This window comes from Hyperoodon ampullatus, assembly GCF_949752795.1.
Source record: "Hyperoodon ampullatus genome assembly, chromosome: 18".
NCBI lineage: Eukaryota > Metazoa > Chordata > Mammalia > Artiodactyla > Ziphiidae > Hyperoodon > Hyperoodon ampullatus.
This window is the reverse complement of record NC_136931.1, coordinates 55,133,996-55,155,374: the sequence shown is the minus strand read 5'-3', so window position 1 is coordinate 55,155,374 and position 21,379 is coordinate 55,133,996. Positions and strand designations below refer to the sequence as shown.

Genomic DNA, 21,379 nt, shown 5'->3' with positions numbered 1-21,379 from the left:
GCCCGCTCAAACGCCCCGGGAGCCACCGCCGCCTCCTCAGCGCCAGTCCTCAGCGCTCAAAAGACTCTCCCTTCGCCTCCCAACCGCCCCGCCAGTAGGGACCGCCCCTCGTTTTGACACCGCCAAATCCACGGCGGGCCCTCTCGTCTGCTCCGCCTCCGATACCGAAGAGTCGCCCTACAGGGCCAGTATACGCGCAAGGAGTAGACGTAGCAATGTCCGGCCGGAGGTAGACGGTCTGTGGGGCCAATCGAAGTGCGAGCAGGGGCCGGGCCCCGCCTCCGAAACTAAAGAAGGCTCTTGGCTGTCTTGCTCACCAATGAGAAGCCTCGGAAAGGAGTAGCATGGAGGTGGGACTAAGCAAAGGCAGAGAGGACTATGCCTGCGCAAGGACTCTGGGCCCTAGGATACCAAGTCAACCGAGCCCCGCCTCTAGCAATACGTTGCTAGGGGGCGGTCCCTTGTTGGGCTTGTTGCCAGGGGGCGGGGCCACAACCCTCGGTTATTTCCGTGAGCCACACCTCCTAGCCGGCCCTGCTGGCTTTTGACTGCAGCGGTTGCCACGCAACCGGGAGTAGCTTTGGCTCAGCTTTCTTTTGGCTTCCTTCCTCCGGGTACTGGCCCCTCCGATCTCCAGACCCATTCCTTACCCTCTCCCTTGACCTCCCCATCCACCTCAGCCTCTTCAGAGTCAAGGAGTGGTGAAACGAAAGACTTATTTCTTTCTTCCACATGCTGCGCTTTTTAGTCTCCGTCGTGGAGAATGGGACAACAGAGGAAGGCCAAATACAGTGAAAGCACAGGCTCCGCCTTCCTGCCTCAGGCTGCCTCTCAGTCTCCTCCCTCTCTCCCCAAAAGTCCTCCCCTTATTTTAGCATCCTTCTCCGCTACGACAATTCCCCTTTCCTCAGCATCCGCCCACCTCTGATTCTTTCCCCCTTCTCAGAGTCCTTTCCGTCTTCTGTGACTCGCTTCCCCCTCCTCTCATACTCTTGCCCTTCTTAAAATCCTCCCTCCTCTCCCAAGTTCTCTCGCGTCTGAGGACATTTCCCCTCCCCCACCTTTCATTCCCATTCCTTGCAGGCAAAGCGGGTGCAGGGGCCTGGCTCGGAAGGAGATACTGGGCACCCCCGAAACGGGCAGGTCCCTTATCGGGTCTGAGGTGGTGTCTGGGCCTGGTCCTCACTCGCCTTCCCTGAGCTAGGCAGGTGGGGACAGATTCCGGGCCAGGACCTGGTTAAGCTGACAGATTAGCCACGGAGCCTCCTAATCCCCTCAGTGACCTTTATGAGTGGCTCAAGCTCTGCCCTCCCTAGCAGAAACCCAGGTTGCACCAGCCCTGACCCCACTCTCTCTCCTTCCAAACAGAACCCTTTTCCTGTCCCTTCACCCCCAACTTAACACCCTTCTTCATGCCTGGGTTTCCTTTGCCCCCGATACCTACCACAGCCACCCTGAGCTGGGGTAGCAGCCAGCTAATTAATCCCATCCGGTTATTATGTGGGGATCCTGCAGGATAAAGGGAGGTGGGGAAACCAGAAGGGGGGACCTGGGTTGATGCAGCACTGGGGCAGGCTGATGGGTAATGACAGTGCCTGCCCTCAATCCTGGGACACAGGGGTGGGAACGTGTCCTCCCTGGCACTGGCTCCTTCTGCGGCTGGCTTCTAGCCTGCTGGGCACTTAGGTAGATAGCAGCATGGGCAGGGGCCAGATCCAAGGATCTGTATGTACCCCAGAAGCACACTCCTAGACACACCATTCCATCACAGGGCTCCCAATGATCTAATCTGGGGGACAAGTCTCCCCCTAAACACATACATTCCCCTGACATTCAGAGGTACCTCCTCCTTCCCCTGCCCCCAAGCTGGACCAGAGAGGAGGTGATTCTGGCCCTGAGCCACAACCCTCACTCCCCCTTGCCTGCCCTGTCATTCAGACATCCAGGTTCCGACCTGGCCTCTGAGAGCATCTCCCATCCCTGTTGCCCCCAGAAGACCAGGCATTCCAGCACCAGGGAGAGCTGGGGTATCTCCAGGACCCTCACCCCCTCCAACCCTCAGTGAAGTGAGGAATCATCCTCGTGGGAAGGCCCTTGGAGAACTTCAAGTTCCAATACCCCTTTTTTACAGATGGGGAAACTGAGATGAGGAGAAGGGCGTGATTTGCTCAAAGTCACACAGTCAGTTGAGGCAGAGCTGGGGTCTAGAGCAAAGCTTCCTGGATCCTTGTAAAGCACCGCATTCCACTAACTCAAGCTCAATTTCTAACCCTACTGTAGGAACACAGGAAAAAATAGATAGATATCTTTATTTATATTATATATATATAATACACATATGTATAACATCTTTAAGAAATAGACACACATCACTAGGTGGAAGATTCCAGAGCTTTGTAGACTCACCAGCCTTGGGCCTCTCCCTTCCCTTGCCCAATAACTAACCCTGTCACCCACAGGGTCTCACCCGAGCCCTCACCTTCTAGGTCAGCCCAGCAATGCTGCCCGTCAAGTCCCAAGTCCACCTCCTCAAACTGCCAAGTTCTAGGAGCTGATTAGAACTTGCGGGTTTTGATAACGGACAACTCTGGATCCCTGGAGCCTTGATTCCTTTTGGCATTACAGAACCACAAAGAAGTCATCTATCCTCATTGACAGTCTCCACTCCACTGGGCAAACTGCAACCAGCACACCTCAGACATCAGAATTGCCAATCCTTCCCTGACTCTGTGATCGATCTAGAGCCACAGAATCTTGATTCCTTTGGAAATTCTAGAATGGCACTTTAAAAAGACACAAAGCCTGTGGATCATGTAGAGCGTTGATTCTCCCCCTCGGTTCGATGTTCTAGAGCTAGTGGTCTGGAGTTATCGCCTATCAAGAACTCCCAATCTGTCACTTTAGTCCTTCTAGACCCACAGACTCTCCAATTGTTTTGTGCATTCTAGAAACATAACTCTTTAGTTTCTGGAGTAGTCCAATCTCTGGTCACAGCTGTTCTAGAATCCCCAGTGCTTGCCTCTGTGGTCAATCTGGATTCACAGAATCTCAACACTGGGGTTTTCTGGAACCACAAAGTCTTTTCCTGACTTGCAGTCAACATTCCTTGTCATTGGTCAATCAATAGAGTCTTGAATTCTTGGGGCATTCCATAACTTTCCCTCCTTAGGTCGTCTAGAAAAAATGATTTGCTATGTGGTTGGCTGAGTCAAGAAGAAACAGTCCCTTGAATCTTAGGTCAATTCAGACCAACAAATTCTTCATCTCTGCTGCTGCTTGAGAACTGATGACTTCTTCCCCTGGAGGCTGGCTGTACGATCATTTCATGATCCTGCTTGACAAACCAAACCAGCCACCTAGAGGAATCTAGAAATACCAGTCCTTGCCTCTTGGGTGGTCCAGAATTCTGGATCCCTTATCTCTGGGGAGACTCAGGAATTGGGCTGACAAAGCGGTCTCAGGAAGGAAGCACAGAATTCAGAGGAATTAAGGTCCAGTATGTTCATTGGTAGGTCCACTAGATGTGGCAGAACATCACCAGCTAATAATTTACCCAGCAGGCCTGTTGGTCTTAGGAAACACCTGCCCTCATCCCAGGAGAGGGCCCAATCTCTCCATCTTGCTACCTCTGGGAAAGGGGTACAAATAGGGGGGTACCAGCTTGTATCATGGGGGCAAGGTCAGCGCCAGGGTTGGTGTGAGTACTCGGGGGCTGGCAGCCCTGTCTTCTGCCTCTGCCGCATCCCCCTCCTCTTCCTCCTCTTCCTCCTCTTCCTCGTGGCAGCAACTCAGAGCAAGTTCATTCTCATAGCAAAATGCTGCCAGAGAGCCGGGGAAGCCAGACTTGGGGCTGTGGGAAGCACGCTCTGCCCGTTCGTCCAGCTCCTTGGCGCTGCAGACGGGTGTCCCTGGGACCTCGTAAGTGCGATGGAAGTGGCGATAGTCAACCTCGTACTGGGAGCCACGCTGGAAGAGGACCGGCTCAAAACGATGTCCCCAGAGCAGCTCACCAGGGAGGTAGGAAGAGCGACACTGTGTGGTCATAGCTGTGGCCTCGACCATGCCCTCGAGAATGACCACCAGCTCAAAGTCAGCCCGGGCCAGCTCGGCACGCCCTAGTTCATACAGAGGACTGGCGGAGTCGATCTCATGCACGATGGTGATGGGAGACACAAGGAAAATGCGATCGGTGCCACCATCAAAGCCCACGTCCACATCCTGGTGGTCCAGCGGTATGTACTCACCCTCCGGGGTCACGCGAGGCTGTAGCAAAAGGCGAGTGGCCAAAGACTGACATCAGGGAGCAGAGAGATAAATGGAGACAGAGACAGCGAGAGGAGGGGAGAGAGATGCAGAGAAAGAGGAGGGCAGAGACAAGTAGGTGTTGGGGTGTGGGGAGAACATAGACCCAGAGAGAGGGGGATGGTAAGCCAGAAAGAGAGAAGGACAGAGACCCAGAGAGAGGGAGATGGAGGTCCAGGGAGGAGAGGACGGAGGCCCGGAGACTCAGAGACGGATTGAGGAAAGAAATCCGAGAAAGACAGGGGAGAGAAAAAGAGAGGGACAGATTGACTTTCACATAGAGCCACAGAAATCAGCAAGACAGAAACGGAGTTAAAGAGACAACAGAAGATAAGAATGGCATCCAACCAGCAATTGGAGAAGGAGGAGAGGGACAGAAAAATGGCTTTCAATATATGGCCAGAGAAAGATAAACCAGGATGGCAATCTAGGTCCAACAGCCTATGTTTCACCACTGCCTCAGGCTGGCCTCTGGGCTATCTACCCACACCCCCAAACCAACCACCTCCGTCCCCTTGTGTGTCTGTGTATTTGTGTGGGGTGGGGGCCTAAGCCCGGGCCAGGTATTGGCAGTTTCACCCCATCTACCCATTGGTTCCATACCCACCTCCCAGGCCATGTCAGCACCCCAAAGACGTCTGGGAGAGACAGTGTCCCTCCTGGTAGTGAATCCTGGTGTTTCAGTCAAGTAGGAGACAGAGGGTGGGGGGGGGGGTGCTGGGGACTCATTCTCTTGCCACTGTCTCCAAGAGCCCCCAGAGGCTGCTGGGAGTTGTAGTTCCCACCACGACCCCGTCCTCCCTGTCACCCCAGTCCAGCCCCAGACCAGAGTTCTTAAGTGTCTTTACTTGCAAGGCAAGGGCAGCTGCTGCCCCAGAATTTGCTTGGGCAGTTTGACCACAATTCTAGAAACACAATTCTAAGGCACCTTCATCAGGGCGCTGGAAGGAGCCGCTGCCCCAGGGACCAATGGGAATTGTGGTTGTTTTTTTTTGTTTTGGTTGTTTGTTTGTTCGTTTGGTGAGACGCTAAAATTCAAGAGTTTCCCAAACACTGCCCTGTACTTCTCTGAGCAGGAGGCTGGTGGGAGAGTCTGGGCCCCTGAGGTGGGGAATGAAGTCTCTCACAAATGCTGCCCAGAGGCCATGGAGAATTGTGTTCCCTGACTCTGCAGGTGTGAGTTGAGTTTCACCCCATCCTCGGGCCTACATCTCCCACAAGCCCATAGGGGTCTGGTCTCAGTCACAGGTCTCTCCCTGTACCACAATATCTGCTGAGAATCGTAAACCTGAGCCGTGGTTTACACCACCCACAAAACTACAACGCCTCCTCAGACCACCCCAGGTGGGCAATTTCCCTGCCCCCAGAGGCTTCTGGGAATTGTAGTTCAGAGCCTTTACCGTCCAGGCGTGGACCTCGCAGGTCTGGATTTCCCACAATTCGATAGAGGGCCCATCCTCAAGCCACAGGGAGCTCCATAAGTCTCAAAATCTGTCTGAAGTCTAGGCATCCAGGAAGAAATGATCAGAGACCTTTCTCTTGGGTTTACATCTACAACACCTCGGGGAGCCATCCTCAGCCCACAAGGTGGGGCGGAAGGGGCCCTGCCCCAGGAGGCTGCTGGGAATTGTAGTCCAGCTCCCCTCCAGGCTCCACGCACACCTGTCCCTTAGACCTACAACTCCCACCATCCCCCAGGACACCTACCCACCCCCGAACTCGTGAAAGGGCCCGCCCACCAGGGGGCGTGGTCTCCCGCCGGGACAGTCTCACACCTGCAGCAGCTGGGCCCGCACGTGGGCCTCGACGAGGTGGCTGCGGCGCAGGTTGCCGACGCGCCACATGAGGCAGAGGCGGCGGTCGCGCAGCGCCACGACGGCGTTCTCGCTGAAGATCAGCGTCTCGTTGCGCTTCTTGGGCTTGGCCATCTTGGCCATGACGGCGCCCACGACAAAGGCGTCCAGCACGCAGCCGGCGATGCACTGCAGCACCACAGCGGCCACGGCGGCCGGACACTCCTCGGTGACGCTGCGCACGCCGTAGCCAATGGACGTCTGCGTCTCCAGCGCGAAGAGGAAGGCGGCCAGGAAGCTAGCCACCTGCGAGAAGCAGGGGGCGGTTGGCGGCGGGGCAGCCAGGTCGCCGTGCAGGGAGGCGATGAGCCAGAAGGCCAGGCCGAAGAGCAGCCAGGAGGCGAGGAAGGAGCAGGAGAAGAGCAGGCACATCCAGCGCCAGCGCACGTCCACGCACGTGGTGAACAGGTCGCTCAGGTAGCGCGCGCCCTGGCCGCCCAGGTTCACGAAGCGCACGTTGCAGTGCCCGTCCTTCTTGACGAAGCGCCCGCGGCGCCGCCCCACTGGCGACTGCGCTGGCGCCCACCCGTTGCGGCACAACTCCGGCCCGGCCTGCTCCTCATCTCCCGCCCGATTGTTCGCCGACTCCAGGGCGCCGCCTAGGCGGCGCAGGGCCCTGGCCAGGCCCATTGGGCGGGGACACCCCCTCCACTTGGCCTAGCGGGGGGCGGGCGCCCCGAACCTGCGGGGACAAGAAACGGGCAGCCACGTCAGGGCTGCCGGAAATGGGGGAGCTCATTGGCCATCATGCTCCCTGGGCCTTAGTGGCCTCATCTGGCAAATGGGTGGAAAATCAGAACAGTACAGCATCAGCAACACTGGTGGGGGAATTCCCTGGCAGTCCAGTGGTTAGGACCGTGCGCCTTCACTGCCAAGGGCACAGGTTCCATCCGTGGTCGAGGAACTAAGATCCCGCAGGCCGCACAGCGCGGCCAAAAGAAACAAACAAAAACAATGATGGTAATACTATAGGAGATGGTTGTGTAGCAACAACAGGAACACAACTATAGCCATAGCAGCAGTACTGTGTTACAGCAAGCACTACAGTAACTAGAGCGGACATTTATACAGCGCCAGACACTGTTGGAAGCACTTTACATAAACTTAGCTATTTGAACCTCAACAATGTATATGTTATCAGTCCCATTTTACAGATGAGGAAACAGAGGTACAGAACTAAGCTGGGATTTGAGTGCTAGCAGTCCAGCTCTGGAGTCCATGCTCATAAAATAAAGACTAAGAGGTCACAAAGAAAACAAACTTATGGTTACCAAAGGGGAAAGGGGCTGGTGGGGGGTGGTGGATAAAATAGGAGTTTGGGATTAACAGATACACACTACTATATATAAAATAGATAAACAACAAGGACCTACTATATAGCACAGGGAACTATATTCAATATCTTATAATAACCTACAATGGAAAAGAATCTGAAAAAGTATACATATATAACTGAATCACGGCTGTACACCTGAAACTAGCACAATATTGTAAATCAACTATACTGCAATAAAAATTTTAAAAATTAAAAAAAATAAAAAGACTTAAGTGTAACTGCTGCTGTGACTTCAGCTTGGAGAGATGAGCCCGGGCTCTGAGGTCACCTATAGTTCAAAAGCTCGGAAGGCACAAGCAACAGAAGGGAAAAAAAAAGATAACTTGAACTTCATCAAAATTAAAAACTCTTGTGCTTCCAAGGACACTAAGATGAAAGTGAAAAGACAACCCACTAATGGGAAAAAATAGTTGCAAATCGTATCTAAGAAATTTGTATCTAAAACATATAAAGAGCCCTTATAACTCAATAAGAAAAAGACAGCCCAATTTTAAAATGGGCAAAGGATCTGAATAGGCATTTCTCCAAAAAGATATACAGTTGACCCTTGAACAACATGGGTTTGAACTGCAAGGGTCCACTTATACACAGATTTTTTTCAATAAATACTACAGTAGTACTACATGGTCTGCAGTTTGTTGAATCCTTGGATTCAGAACCATGGATACAGAGGACCAACTCTAAAGTTATACTCATACTTTCTACTGTGCAGAGGGTCAGCACCCCTAACCTCCATGTTTTTCAAGGGTCAACTGTACAAATAGTCAATAAGTATAGGAAAAGATAATTGACAACATTATGCCATCAGGGAAATGCAAATCAAAACCACAGTGAGAGGGCTTCCCTGGTGGCGCAGTGGTTGAGAGTCCGCCTGCCAATGCAGGGGACACGGGTTCGTGCCCTGGTCCGGGAAGATCCCACATGCCGCAGAGCAGCTGGGCCCGTGAGCCCTGGCCGCGGAGCCTGCGCATCCAGAGCCTGCGCTCCGCAATGGGAGAGGCCACAACAGTGAGAGGCCCGCGTACCGCCAAAAAAAAAAACAAAACACAGTGAGATACCACTTCATACCCACTTAGGATGGCTATAAAAATTAGAAAATACAAAACCAGAAAAACATTAACAAAGATGTGGAGAAATTGGCACCTTCCTATGCTACTGGTAGAATGTAAAAATTACACAGCTGGTGTGGAAAATAGTCTGGCAGTTCTTTAAATGGTTAAACATAGAGTTACCAATTCCACGCCTAAGTATGTACCCAAGAGAATTAAAAATAAGTGTCCAGGGGATTCCCTGGCGGTCCAGTGGTTGGAACTGTGCTTCCACTGCAGGGGGCTCAAGTTCGATCCCTGGTTGGGGAACTAGGATCCCGCATGCCGTGCAGTGCAGCCAAAAATTAAGAATAAAAACCAAAACACAACAAAGTGTCCACACAAACACTGTTCACAGATATTCATAGCAGTATTATTCACAATAGCCAAAAGATGGAAACACCCAAACATCCATCAGTTGATGAATGAATAAATAAAATGTGGTCTATCCACACAGTGGAATACTACCCAGTAATTAAAAAAAAAATGACATGATAGATGCCACAACATGGATGAACCTTGAAAACACCATGCGAAGTGAAAGAAGCCAATCACTAAAGACCATATACTGTGTAATACCATTTATATGAAATATCCAAAATGGGCAAATCTGTAAACTGAGAAATAAGACTAGTGGTGCCCAGGACTGGGGAGATGGGGGATGGGGGAGTGATAGCCAGAGGAATGGGGTTTCTTCGTGGGGTGATGAAAATGTTCTAAACTTGATTATGGTGATGGTTGCATAACTCTGAATATACCAAAAAACACTGAATTGTACACTTTAATGTGTGAATTGTATGGTATGTGGGTTATATTTCAGTGAAGCTGTTACAAAAAAACAAAAACATACAGTAAAACCCAGGCTTGGCCCTGACTCTCAGATCGTGGGGAAACCTTTCTAAACCTCAGTTTCCTCAGCTGTCAAATGGGGAAATTGGATTTCATCAAGGTCAGGAAGGGTCTTTCAGTCACATAGACCCAGGGCCCAATCTTGGCTCAGTTGCTGACCCACTGTGTGCCTTGGGACCATTGGCTTCATTTTCTGGAGCCTCTGTTTGCTCATCTGTGGAATGGGGATTTAAAAAAAAAACCCTAAAAAACCTTGAAAGGAAGAGGAATCCAGAAGAAAGAACTTGGGCTTTTGAATCAGGCAGTTGTAGGTTGAATCCCAGCTTGGGCACTTACTAGCTATATGACTGGTGGCAAGTCACATCCCTTTCTGAGCCTCAGTCCCCTCATCTGAGAAATGGAGGGAATCTTAGCAGCTGAACTAGGGGGAGGGAGAGGAAGAGGGGAGGGGCCAGGCATGGACCTGAAGACCTCACTGCCCTCCAGCAGCTGCAGGGTTAACATCTGGCCCTGTGGTGGAGGCACTTCCGGGACCTGTCTGGGCTAGGGGTTAAATGTTTTGCACATCAGTTCCATCAATACCTACCAAGCACCTAGGTACTATAAGCCCCCTGTGCCAGTCTCTGGGGATCCTCAAGGGATTCTTAGCAGGGCTGGGGGCACTCACTCCAAGGAAAGCGAGTTGTTAGTTGATGTCAAGTTCAACATCGACAGGTACCCACTCCCCTGCCCAGAGCTCTGCACCTGCTGTCCTCGACCACCCAGACAGCTCCGCCACGTGGGATTTTCTTAGGCCCATTCTGCAGAGGTAAAGCTGAGGCTCACGTCAGAGTGGACTGCGCCTGGCTGTGTTCAGTGCCCACGATGTGCCCCAACTCTCTTTTTTTCAGCCTCAACTATTCTGGGCATTAGAGATTGTTCTTCCAAAAAGGGGAAACCGAGGCTCGTCGCTGAAGGGGGCAGGTCTGAGGTCAGAATCCAGGCTCTGACCTCGACATTTGCAGCCCTCTCCTGCCTGGAAGTCCACACTATGCACTAGTCTCCTCTCAGGGGCCACCTGATGACATGATGGGGGAGGGGCCGCGGGGCACCGGCGGGGCCTCCTCACATGCAGTCACCCATCTCTGACTACAGCCCTTGGATGCGGGGACTTTGCTTCTCACAGTAAAGCAAGCTGAGGCGCTGCGGTCCATCCCTTGTCCCAGGTCCCTCAGCCAAGGAACAGCAAACCCTGAACTCCCATCCAGCCTTCTTGGTGCCAAAGCCTGAGTGACAGACCGGGCCACGGACAACCTAATCGCACGCTCCTATTTCCTGAGCACCGATGTCCCAGGCCTTGCCAAGCTCACCGGATGTCTGCAGCCCGCCCACTGCACTCCACCAGACCCCGCCGCTCACCTTGGCTGCTCAGGATGCTGGGAGGTCAAGATCATCACTCCGGTTCACAGGCTGGGGAGTGGGCTCAGAGACCTGGCCAGACCCACGAGGTGCCGGGGGTGGGCTGCTGCTTTGGGTCCTGAGCCTTTCCAACCCAGGACTCTGCTTTCCTAAATCCTCCTGTGCCACCCTCAGCCCCGTGAGGCAGATGTGATCTTGTCCATTTCCTAAAGCAGACAGGAGGGGCCTTCACCTCCGGGGGGTCCCTTCTGCATCCAACGCGGCCCAGTTCACAGGCAGCACATGGGACTCGGCCTCAGGGCACACACACCTCCCACCTGCAGCGGCAGGACCCCAGCGAAGAGGACCCGGAGACTGAAGTCCTCGCCCCCACCTCCCCCTGACCTGGGAGAGCAGCTTAATGTTTCCATATAAAGGCGACACGGGGCTTAAGGTGCATCAACTTCATGTCAAAGTCACTGTCTAATCTGGGGCTGAGAAGCCCCGCCCCAGGTGCCGCCCCCCCTCCACCCAGAAGCGCTTTTACACGCTCCCTGAGACCCTGGCTCTCCCCTCACAAGCGCCCCCCCACCCTGCTCACTAGTGGGGTCTGGGCAGCAGGTTGGAGATGGACAGGAGGGGATGTGGTGTGGAGACTGAAGACAGACGACGGTACAGAGGCTCAGAGGTGGGCAGGGAGGGCGAGTGTGGGGCGGCAGCCCTGAGATGGAGGGAAGGACAGAGAACCCCCCCACCACGGGGGTCACAGGAACCCCGAGGGGACAGAGGCCCGGAGAGAGAGGGGGACAGGAAAGAGGCAGGCAGCCTAGGAGCAACCGGGCAAAGAGAAGCGGAGACACGGGAGCTGTGGTGACAGAGCCAGATGGGGGACGGAGATGGGACGAGACGCAGGATGGGGGGGACGGGGGAGACAGTGAAAACAGGCAGAAAACGGAGGTGGGCTCAGAGCTGGGGGGAGTGAAGCTGGGTGGGGGAGATCGCTTCGGGGGCTGGAATGTGTCACTGAGCAGGGAACGGCGAGGACGGGCTGCAGGTGCCAGGGCAGAGCAAGCAAGGTGGGGGGTGGGGGGCGGCGCTCCGAGCCAGGAACCCAGCCCGGGGGCCCTGCGCGGAGACACGTACCTGGTGGGGCAGCCCACCCCCATGCCCTCTGCTGGGGGCTCCTCTGTTCGGGCCGACGCGAGGCCTCTGTGGGTGCTGAGGTGCTGCGGCCTGTCCTCGGCCCCAGGGGCCTTGTGCCGGGCGCCCGACCTCTGTGTCCACAGGAGGATCAGAGGCCTGGCCCGAGGGGGGGCCGGGGGTGGCGCCAGCTCCGAGCCGCAGAGGGGGAGCCAGGGAGGACAGCCAGGCAGGGCGGCTGGGCCTCGGCCCAAGCAGGCTGGAGAGGAGGCGGTGGTGGAGGAAAGACACAGCGGGAGGGGGCACGGAGACAGAGCTTGGGGGCCAGGAGATGCGGGAAGATGGGGACACAGATGAGGGAACAGAGAGATGGTGAGGAAGCAATCATGAGGGCAGTGGTGGAAAGACAAGAGACACAGGGGGCCCCCCGGTTCCGCCTGAGGTGAAGCCTTAAAAGGTTGGGAGGCACACCTGAGATCCCCCCCAGAGACCTAGAGTTCCAGACGGAATAAGACATCGGGAAGGCAGGACCGGATAGTACCCAATGGGCTGGGGGTCGGACCCAGTGGCCTAGGGACAGCCGGGTGCCAGGTCCTCCCTCCTCCTCATGAGGCAGTGGCCAGAAGGACGAGTCTCACACACTCCAGGCCTCATTCTGGTCCTTTATTGCCCCTCAGGAGCCCCCGACTCTTCCCCCTGCACGGCGCCTGCCTTTGGGAGGAGGGGAGAAGGCCCCACGCGGCCTCTCCCTGGGAAGTCATGGCCAAACCCAGTTGGCAGGAAGATAAGGGCCAAGTTCTGCTGGAAGAACCCACTCCTTGAATTTGGTCCAGCCACTGTAAAGCACCTGAGTTCCCTGGGGGAGGCCAGGGGCAGAGACGTCAAAGGGTCACGCCAAGTGCTGCAGCTGACAAAGTGTCCACAGCAACACAGGCCACGCCAGGCCCGTCAGGGAAAAAGCCAATGGAGTCTTCTGACAGGTGCGGGGGGAGGGGGTCACTGGGCTAAACCAAGGTTTTGGGCAGGAGGGGTCACCAGAGTCAAACCCACTGGTCTCACAGGGCCATGGGTCAAACCCAGTCCTTTGGTTGGAGGAATCGTGGGAGCAAACCAAGCCCTAGTTTTAGAGCCACGGATCAAACCATATCCTTTGGCAACGGGGGCATCGGACCAAACCGAGTCCTTTCAAAGAACAATAAGTCAAACAGAATCCATCACGGCAGCCGATGGGCCAAACTAAGTCCTTCTGGAGAAGCGCTGACCAACAGATCTGAACGAGTCCCTTCCAGGGGAATGAACTTCAACCTCAGTCCCCAAGTGGAGGGCCAGATAGATGCGGCCGGGCCGGCCTCAGACGCTGATGGTGCGGAAGACGGTGAAGCCTGACAGGGCGGTGCTGACCAGGAGCCCGGGGCACTGCGGGTGCCAGTGCAGCTCCTTCAGAGCTGTCTCGCCCTGGTGCACGAACAACAGCTGCTGGGGGAGGTCTGCCAGCGCAGGGTCAGTCTCCGCGTCGCCGGCCTCGGGGTCCCGCTCCACCGCCAGGTCCCACTGTGTGATCTGGTCGTCTGCACCCGAGGCCGCGAAGACCCCACTGTCCTGGGGGTGCCACTCGACGGAGGTCACGGGGGCCACATGCTGCTTGAAGGTGGCCACTGGGGAGCCAGACTACGGGAAGATGGGAGTCAGGGCCTCTGAGCCCCTCAGCCTGACGCCTGGGGTGACCCAGGCAGAGACCCCCACCCCTCTCCACCCTTACGGTTCAACCAGGGCTCCACCCCTTGTGCCCCCCACAAACCCAGGTTCTCTGAAAGAGACAGAGCGCAAAGTCCAGCTGGTAATAAAGGTGTGATGTCCCAGGGGCGGCTGGGAGTTGTGGTTTCACCTGCACAGAAGCCCCTCCCAGCTCCAGGCCACAAAACCCCAACCCTTGCTCCTCCCTGGGCCTGCCTCCGTTTCCTTCCCTAGAAAAGGAAGGCATGGTTCTGCAACTGCTCTGCCCGCTGGTTCTAGAAGGCCTTACAGGGGGCAGCGGCATGACTCCCAGGCTCCAGAGAGAGCTGAGGCAAAGAACGACACTTTTACTAAAGCAAAGGTGCTGGCGGGGATTGGTGTCTCTCTCACTTGGAGAAGTGGTTCTAAGGTTCCAGTGGCCAATCCACTTTGGCCCTGTGACCTGGCCATGCACCTGTCTGGGGGGCTGGAATCCATTTCTAGAAACTTCCCCAGGGCTGATTCTGTAGAACTCATTACACTGGGGGGAGTAAACAGACGATCCCGGGAAGGCCCAGAGGTGTATGAAGTCACGGCTTTGTCCAGAGGGAGGCCAGGAGCTACAACTTCTCCTGCCTGGAGACCCTCTCAGCTCTGCAGAGTCATCGCTTAGCTGGGTGGTCACATCCTATCTGCTCCTGTCCCTCTGGCCCTCAGTTCCCCCTCCCAAAATGAGTGAGCTGGGCTCTGTTCTCAGCTGACTCTATAAAATCCATGGAAAGAAAAACGACCATCTTCTGAAGCCCTTGAGCCCCTGGGCAGCATGGCCGGCGCATGGCTCCCCGCAGGCAGATGAGAGCCGTAGTCTCCGCCACCCAGCCCCTTCCCTCATGTCAGATCTCCAGATGGTAAAGGGAGCGACCCCACAGCAGCCCCAAGCCTTCCTCTTGCTGAGCCTGTTTCCTCATCTGGATCCCAATTCACAGGGCCTTCTCAGTTCTGGTGTATAAACCATTTCAGGAGGGAAAACCCACAAATCCTAGTGGCCTCCGGTAGCAGGAGCTTCTCCCGCCCCAGGTGTCCAGCTGGGACAGTACCTTGAACTGCCGCAGGTCCCAGACCTTGAGGGCTCCGTCATCCCCGCCGCTGAGCAGGAAGGGCTCCCGGCGGCTCCAGCTGATGACGTTGACATCCCCATCGTGGGCGGTGGCGGTGGTGAGCATGCAGGCCTTGCTGGGGGCTGCCCGGACGTCCCAGATGCGGATGGAGGCATCAGCTGAGCAAGAGGCAAATACCTAGACAAGGCAGAGTCTGAGGCCCCACTCTGGAGACCGGGGTCCAGTAGTGGGTTACCCTCTCTTTTAGCGACCCCCTCATTAGGACCTTCCCCCCCCCACCCCAGGAGTCCAGACCCCCAGCCCTCCCTCACCGTGTCCTCGGTTGGAGACCACTGCAGGTCCTCCACAGAGCGTGTGTGGCCCACGAATGGCCGCTGGTCCACATGCCAAGAACCGCTGTCCGTAGGCGTCCAGAGGTGGATATTCTTCTGACAGTCACCGGTCAGCAGGCGCCCTGCGAAGGGGAGTCAGGACACAACCCTGTCCCGCCTGGCCACAGCTCACTCCCACCTTAGCACCCACCCCTGCTGTAGACCCTGCTCCTACCCAGCCCTCACGGCTAACTGCACATGCCAGGGACTCACCGGGCACACGAGGGGACCAGTCGAGTGCAAAGCCCTCGCCCATGTGGCCAGAGAAGGCAAAGATGGGCTTCACGCGGGCCTGCTCATCCCGGAGGAAGGTCGCTAGGGCCTGGGGGTCATCCACCACCTGCAGAAGCCGCCGCAGTGCAAACACCTCTACCTGGCCCTTCTCTGACCACACCCCAGCCACTGGCTCCTCACCCAGCCACGACACCTGGAGGGGAGGGAGAAGGGGAGCGGAGGTGAGAGGGACAGGAGGCTCCAGGTGGCGAGCACAGCCCCTAGCATCCCCCAGAACCAGAACTGCAGCTCCTCAGACCCGCCCCCCACCCAGGGCTGGGACTACAACTCCCAGAAACCTTTGCGGGAATGGAATCACGGCCTGCAAGAGCAGCTTGGTACCTGGGACAACTACCCACCCTTCGGTAGAGATGATGGGGGGGGGGGGGAGGACAAAACTCCTTCCGGACTCCCAGGAATCGAGGCTGTTATTCCACCAGCCCCCAGAAGTGTGTTCAGGCTGCTGGTCTCTGTAACTGCCTAAATGTAGGCTGCTCACAGGCCTGTCTCCGGATCTCTCTGCCTGTGTACCTTTGCCCACTAGGAGATCCTGTTCAGCCTCAAGGTTTCCAGTAGCCCCTAGCCCTGACCTCTCTCCTCAACTCCAGGCTCACATCGAACTGACTGTTTAGACATCACAAGGCCAAAGCCAAGTTCCTAATAGCCCACTGCCACCTACTCCTCCCTGGAGGTCCCACCTTGGGCCGCAAACGGCAGGACTCATTCCCCACTTGTCTCTCCTTCCTCACACCCACCACCTACGCTGGCTCCACCCAAAATGCCACACTTCCAATCCTTTCTCAGTACCTCTGCTGCTGTCATTCGTGTTACTACCGAAGTCACCCTTCCCTGCATTCCTGTGCTGGCCGCCTCACAGGACTGTCCTTCCGCCCTTGCCTCCCTGCAGTCTATTCTCAATACAGCAGTAAGAGGGATCCCTTTAAAACACAAGTCAGGGGCTTCCCTGGTGGCGCTGTGGTTGAGAGTCTGCCTGCCGATGCAGGGGACACGGGTTCAAGCCCTGGTCTGGGAAGATCTCACATGCCGTGGAGCAACTGGGCCCATGAGCCATGGCCGCTGAGCCTGCGCGTCCGGAGCCTGTGCTCCGCAACGGAAGAGGCCGCGATAGTGAGAGGCCCGTACACAGGAGTGGCCCCCGCTTGCCACAACTAGAGAAAGCCCTCGCAAAGAAACGAAGACCCAACACAGCCAAAAATAAATAAACAAAGTAACTCTTTAAAAAAAAAAAACAAACACAAGTCAGATCCCTGCCATCCTTCACTCTAAACCCTCCAACGGTTCCCAATTTCTCCCCAAGTAAAAGCCAAGTCCTTATACCGGCCTACAAAGCCCTAAACAATGTCTCCTCTGTGCCCACCAGCCAAACCCTGTCACTCCCCCCCTCATCCATTCAGCACTGTTCTCCCCAGCTTCCCTCAAAACTCCACAGTTTGCCCCAGGGCCTTTGCACTTGTTATTTCCTTGCCCGCAAATCTCTTCCCACAGATATCCTTGCCTCACTCCCTCATTTCCTGCGGGTCTCTGTTCAAATGGCACCTCATCAGTGAATGCTTCCCTGACCACACTATTTAAAGAGGCAACCCCACTCCAGAAGACCCTAACTCCCTGACCTTGTTTCATTTTTCTCCACAACACTTAGCATCTTTGGACATATACACATATGCTTAGTTTCTTCTTGTTCCCTTTCCCGCTGGTATGTAAGTTTCAAGAAGCCAGAGACCTTTTGCACCCCGTTAACTCCCCACGGTCTAAAACAGTAGCCGAGACATGGTAATACTTTAATGGAAATACTTCTCAAGAACTATGAACCAAGCACTGCTCCAAGTACTATACACACAGCATCTCATTTAATTCTCACATCAACCTGATTAGAAGCGGTTGTAACTCTGAAGCACAAAAGTAACCCCCCAGCCCACAAGAGTCCCTGAGTAATAACAGAAAACATATATCTCAAGTTACAGCCAAGTGCTGTTTCTAGACACCTGAATAACAGTTATTGAAATAACGCTTTATGTTATTTCAGTTTATCCTCACACCGGCCCCATCAGGTAAGCTTTGTGACTCTCACCGTTTTACAGAAGAGAAAAGAACATTAAAAAATACCCCTCTAGGGCTTCCCTGGTGGCGCAGTGGTTGAGAGTCCGCCTGCCGATGCAGGGGATGCGGGTTCGTGCCCCGGTCTGGGAAGATCCCACATGCCGCGGAGCGGCTAGGCCCGTGAGCCATGGCCGCTGAGCCTGCGCGTCCGGAGCCTGTGCTCCGCAATGGGAGAGGCCACAACAGTGAGAGGCCCGCATACCACAAAAAAAAAAAAAAAAAAAAAAAAAAAAATACCCCTCTATTAAGAATCCGCCTTCCAATGCAGGGGACGCAGGTTAGATCCCTGGTCGGGGAACTAAGATCCCCGTGCCGCGGGGCAACTAAGCCCCCGCGCTTGCTCTATAGAGCCCACGCACCTCAACTAGAGAGCCCGCCTGCCCAACTACTGAGCCCGCGTGCTCTACAGCCCGCGCCACAACTAGAGAGAGGCCCTCGCACCGCAATGAAGGATCCCGTGTGCCGCAACTAAGACCCAACACAGCCAAATAAATAAATAATAAATTTGGTACAAATAATGCTTGCTGAAAAAAAAAAACCCTATAGCATCTAGCACATAATGACAATTACCATAACATATAAAACTATGTGCCAGGTGCTTTTGTAAAAGCTGAAGGGTGTGGGTGCGGGGGGGTGTGCTCCAGAGAACGGAGGGCAGGCTGCTGGTGCTGTATTTACCCGAACTCTGTTGATGCCGCCATAATGGGGCACCATCGCCAGTTCCAACTGAGGCTTCCGCCCTTCTTCATCCTCTTCATCGTCCTCCTCCTCCTCCTCATCACTGCTCTCGGATGGCGGGGGCTTTGTCCCATGCAGATTGTGCATCCGAAGCATCATCAATCTGGGGGAGGTGTGGCATGAATGAGGCACCGGGTGCCAGAATCCTTAGTAAGGAGGGTGGGAAGAGGCTGGAAACCCCGACTTCTAGGCCCTGAGAAAGAGGGAGCTGGAGGCTCAGGTCCCTGGTCCCGGGAAAGCGTCAGTTCTTACTCACCTGTTGCTTTGGGCGCTCTCGGCCTGGGTCCCAGCACACAGATAAAGTGTAAGAGGAAGCTCGGTCCGGTTGTCTCCCAGCTGATCCCGGACTATGTCGAAGCTGAGACAGGGGGCGCCTGGGGATGGAAGGAGAAGTTGGAAAATTAGGATGGGACAGAGAGATCTCAGTCCTCTTGAGTGTGATGTCAGCCCTCTTACACCCCAATCTTCTCTTTCAGAGTGCCTCTTAAGTTAAAGGCTCGGGACCAACTCCCCCCTCAGGACCCAGGATTCCAGTCCCCTCCTTCCTCAGGACCCAGGAGTCCAGGTGCCCAGGCCTACCAGTCTGTGCTCGGTGGTACAGCACGTAGGCCTCCTCGTCCATGACCAGCTCCTCTCCTTCGCGCAACGGGGGTCCCCGGCCGGGTAGGTAGACCTGGGCCGGGCCCTTGGACCCTGCGTCGTGGGACTCGGCGTCCATAGGCTCCCCGGTTTCACACGTGCGCCGCCGACCCTTGCGCGCAGCCATCTTTGGAGCCTCCCCGCGCCGGCGCGAGGTAAGAGCGTCACTGCCGGGTCTCGCTTCCCTTCCTGTGAGGATCCTCCCTACTGCGCGGTTACCTTGGAAACTTCCTCGTTCACCAATTAGAGAGAGCAATGGGGAGAAGGGTGAAGGAGAGCTAAGGTAACTGCGTCCTGGCCTGGATAGCGAGGCCTGCAGATCCGGGGAAACTATACCCTCCCCATGACTTTGGGGCGCTCTGCCGCAGAGCAGCGGCAAGGCCTCCTGGGAGTTGTAGTTCTGCAGGAGGCCTGTTTTACCCATCAACTAGAGGAGTTCCAAGCCCCGAATCTCTCCTCCACCTTTGACTCCCAGTCCCTTCTTTCCACTTAATTAATTATTCGTGTATGCAAATAAGAGCCCTTACTGGCAAGGAGACTCGGTTTCTGCTCCCTGAGGACCCATAAAGCCGGTTTCGGGCCTCCCTGGTGGCGCAGTGGTTGAGAGTCCGCCTGCCGATGCAGGGGATACGGGTTCGTGCCCCGGTCTGGGAGGATCCCATATGCCGCGGAGCGGCTGGGCCCGTGGGCCATGGCTGCTGGGCCTGCGTGTCCGGAGCCTGTGCTCCGCAACGGGAGAGGCCACGACAGTGAGAGGCCCGCGTACCACAAAAAAAAAAAAAAAAAAAGCCGGTTTCTTCTCCCCTCCTTGTTATGAAGGCTTTAATTTACTTCAAAATGGTTAAGTGTAGACAGGATGATATGTGTAAATCAGCTGGTTGAATCTACCCTCTAGGGGCAGTCAGTTGCCTCACCAGGCATTCACCTTGCAGCTCTGGTCAGCAAGCACTTAATCAGAAAGTCCACCCTCTGGAGGCAGCTATTACAAGTGCTTCCGCTCTTTTTATTGCCCATCAGCACCAGAGGTTTGGCTAATTGGCATAATGAAATGTTAGAAATAGGTTCTCATTGGTGAGATTAACGGAATTCAAGATATGTGGATTGGCTGGGGTATAATAGACACTCTCCTCGCTTGCATGAACAGGATATTAAGAACCTAGCAAGCCTCATTACCTGTTGCCATAGGAATGGGACCCTAGACTTGATCCAAAAAAAGGTTTGATCCCAGATCTTTCTTGAGTTCTCTGTCCCCCTTCTCCTTCCACCCCAACCCCTTCTCAGCCCTTCTCTTCTTAGGGTCTTTTCTCACCGCCTCTTTGAGTCTTTACCTCCCACATCCCTCCAGGGTCTCTGTTCTTGCCGGAATTCTCTTTCTGCCCCCTCTTCCTCTGTGGGACTTTTCTGTTTTTATTTCCTCCAGAGAAGCTTGAGGGGGACTAAGAGACAGACACGGAGCTCACACTGGGCTTGAGGAGGCATAAAAACATGGTTTATTCCAAACACTGCAATATGGGACGGGAGAGTGGGAAGGGAGGTTGGTGATGAGTGTGGACTCCCAGACCCCTCTCTTCCACAACCCAGCTCCAGACCCGGCTGGAGATCTGGGAAGAGGAGGCTTTTGAGGGTCTGTTGGGTCTTCACTGAAAGGTCACAAATAAGGGTTGGATTTGGAGAGCACGTGATTAGTGGCACCTGGGGCTGGTAGTGAGGTGCGACAGGGTGGGAAGTTTTGGCCTGATGGAGGTTGGGATTAACGCTGGGGCAGTGGAGGCGGGGCTTCCGTTGGGGGCGTGTGCTAGGTCGAAAGAGGGGAAAGCTACCGCGGGTGGAAAAGGAGGAGGGGGTGTCACGGTTTGACGTCGAGGGGCACAGTCTGGTCGGGGAACGGTCTGGGGCTCGGGTCACAGTTTGGGGTCAGGGGTCACAGTCTGGGGTCGGATGACCATTTTTAGGGGTCGGAAGTCACAGTCTGGGGTCAGGGGTTTCTGTGTGGCGGGGGCCAAGGTCTGGGGTCACAGTTTGGCGAACGCGTCTCACAGTTTTGAGTCCCGATGGATGAAAGGTTAAAAACGGGCTTCCCCGGAGGCGTGGCTGGGGCCGGGGAGCTGCACAGTGATGTGGGGGCCACGGCCCCAGGCGTGGGGGAGTGACGCGGGCGTGGCGTGACCCCACCACCTCCTGCCCCATCTGGTGACGTTAAAAAGCCCTTGTCGGGTTTAAAAAAAAGTCCAGTGGGCTCCGAGACCCCTATACCCTTGCTCCCAGGCTGGGTGAGATTTGAGGGACCAAATCACCCCCGGCTCGAGGCGCCCCCATAGCGAGGGGCGCAGGACGCTGCTCCAGGCGGGGTCCGGCCAGTTCCATTTCCTTCCTTCCCAACCCGTGCGGGTCCTGTCCACCGTACGTGCCCCCTCGGGCTGTGGCCTGCGCTGACCGAGGGGGCGGCGGGGCCCCCCAGGCCGCG

At 55.5% G+C, this 21,379-nt stretch overlaps 2 protein-coding genes across 2 annotated transcripts; both read right to left on the bottom strand.

Moving 5' to 3' along the window:
- Window positions 1–3,666: 3,666 nt before the first annotated feature.
- Window positions 3,667–6,785, bottom strand: KCNJ14 (potassium inwardly rectifying channel subfamily J member 14; the record flags this gene model as incomplete). The annotated part of the gene is made up of 2 exons (XM_079723457.1): window positions 3,667–4,263; window positions 6,078–6,785. 2 exons carry the CDS (start codon window positions 6,783–6,785, stop codon window positions 3,667–3,669), a joined length of 1,305 nt encoding a protein of 434 aa, XP_079579583.1.
- A 5,815-nt stretch (window positions 6,786–12,600) lies between these two features.
- On the bottom strand, window positions 12,601–19,042 carry GRWD1 (glutamate rich WD repeat containing 1; the record flags this gene model as incomplete). The annotated part of the gene is made up of 7 exons (XM_079723380.1): window positions 12,601–13,613; window positions 14,756–14,953; window positions 15,088–15,230; window positions 15,361–15,574; window positions 18,217–18,379; window positions 18,533–18,650; window positions 18,856–19,042. 7 exons carry the CDS (start codon window positions 19,040–19,042, stop codon window positions 13,296–13,298), a joined length of 1,341 nt encoding a protein of 446 aa, XP_079579506.1. The 3' UTR covers window positions 12,601–13,295.
- Between the last annotated feature and the right edge of the window lie 2,337 nt (window positions 19,043–21,379).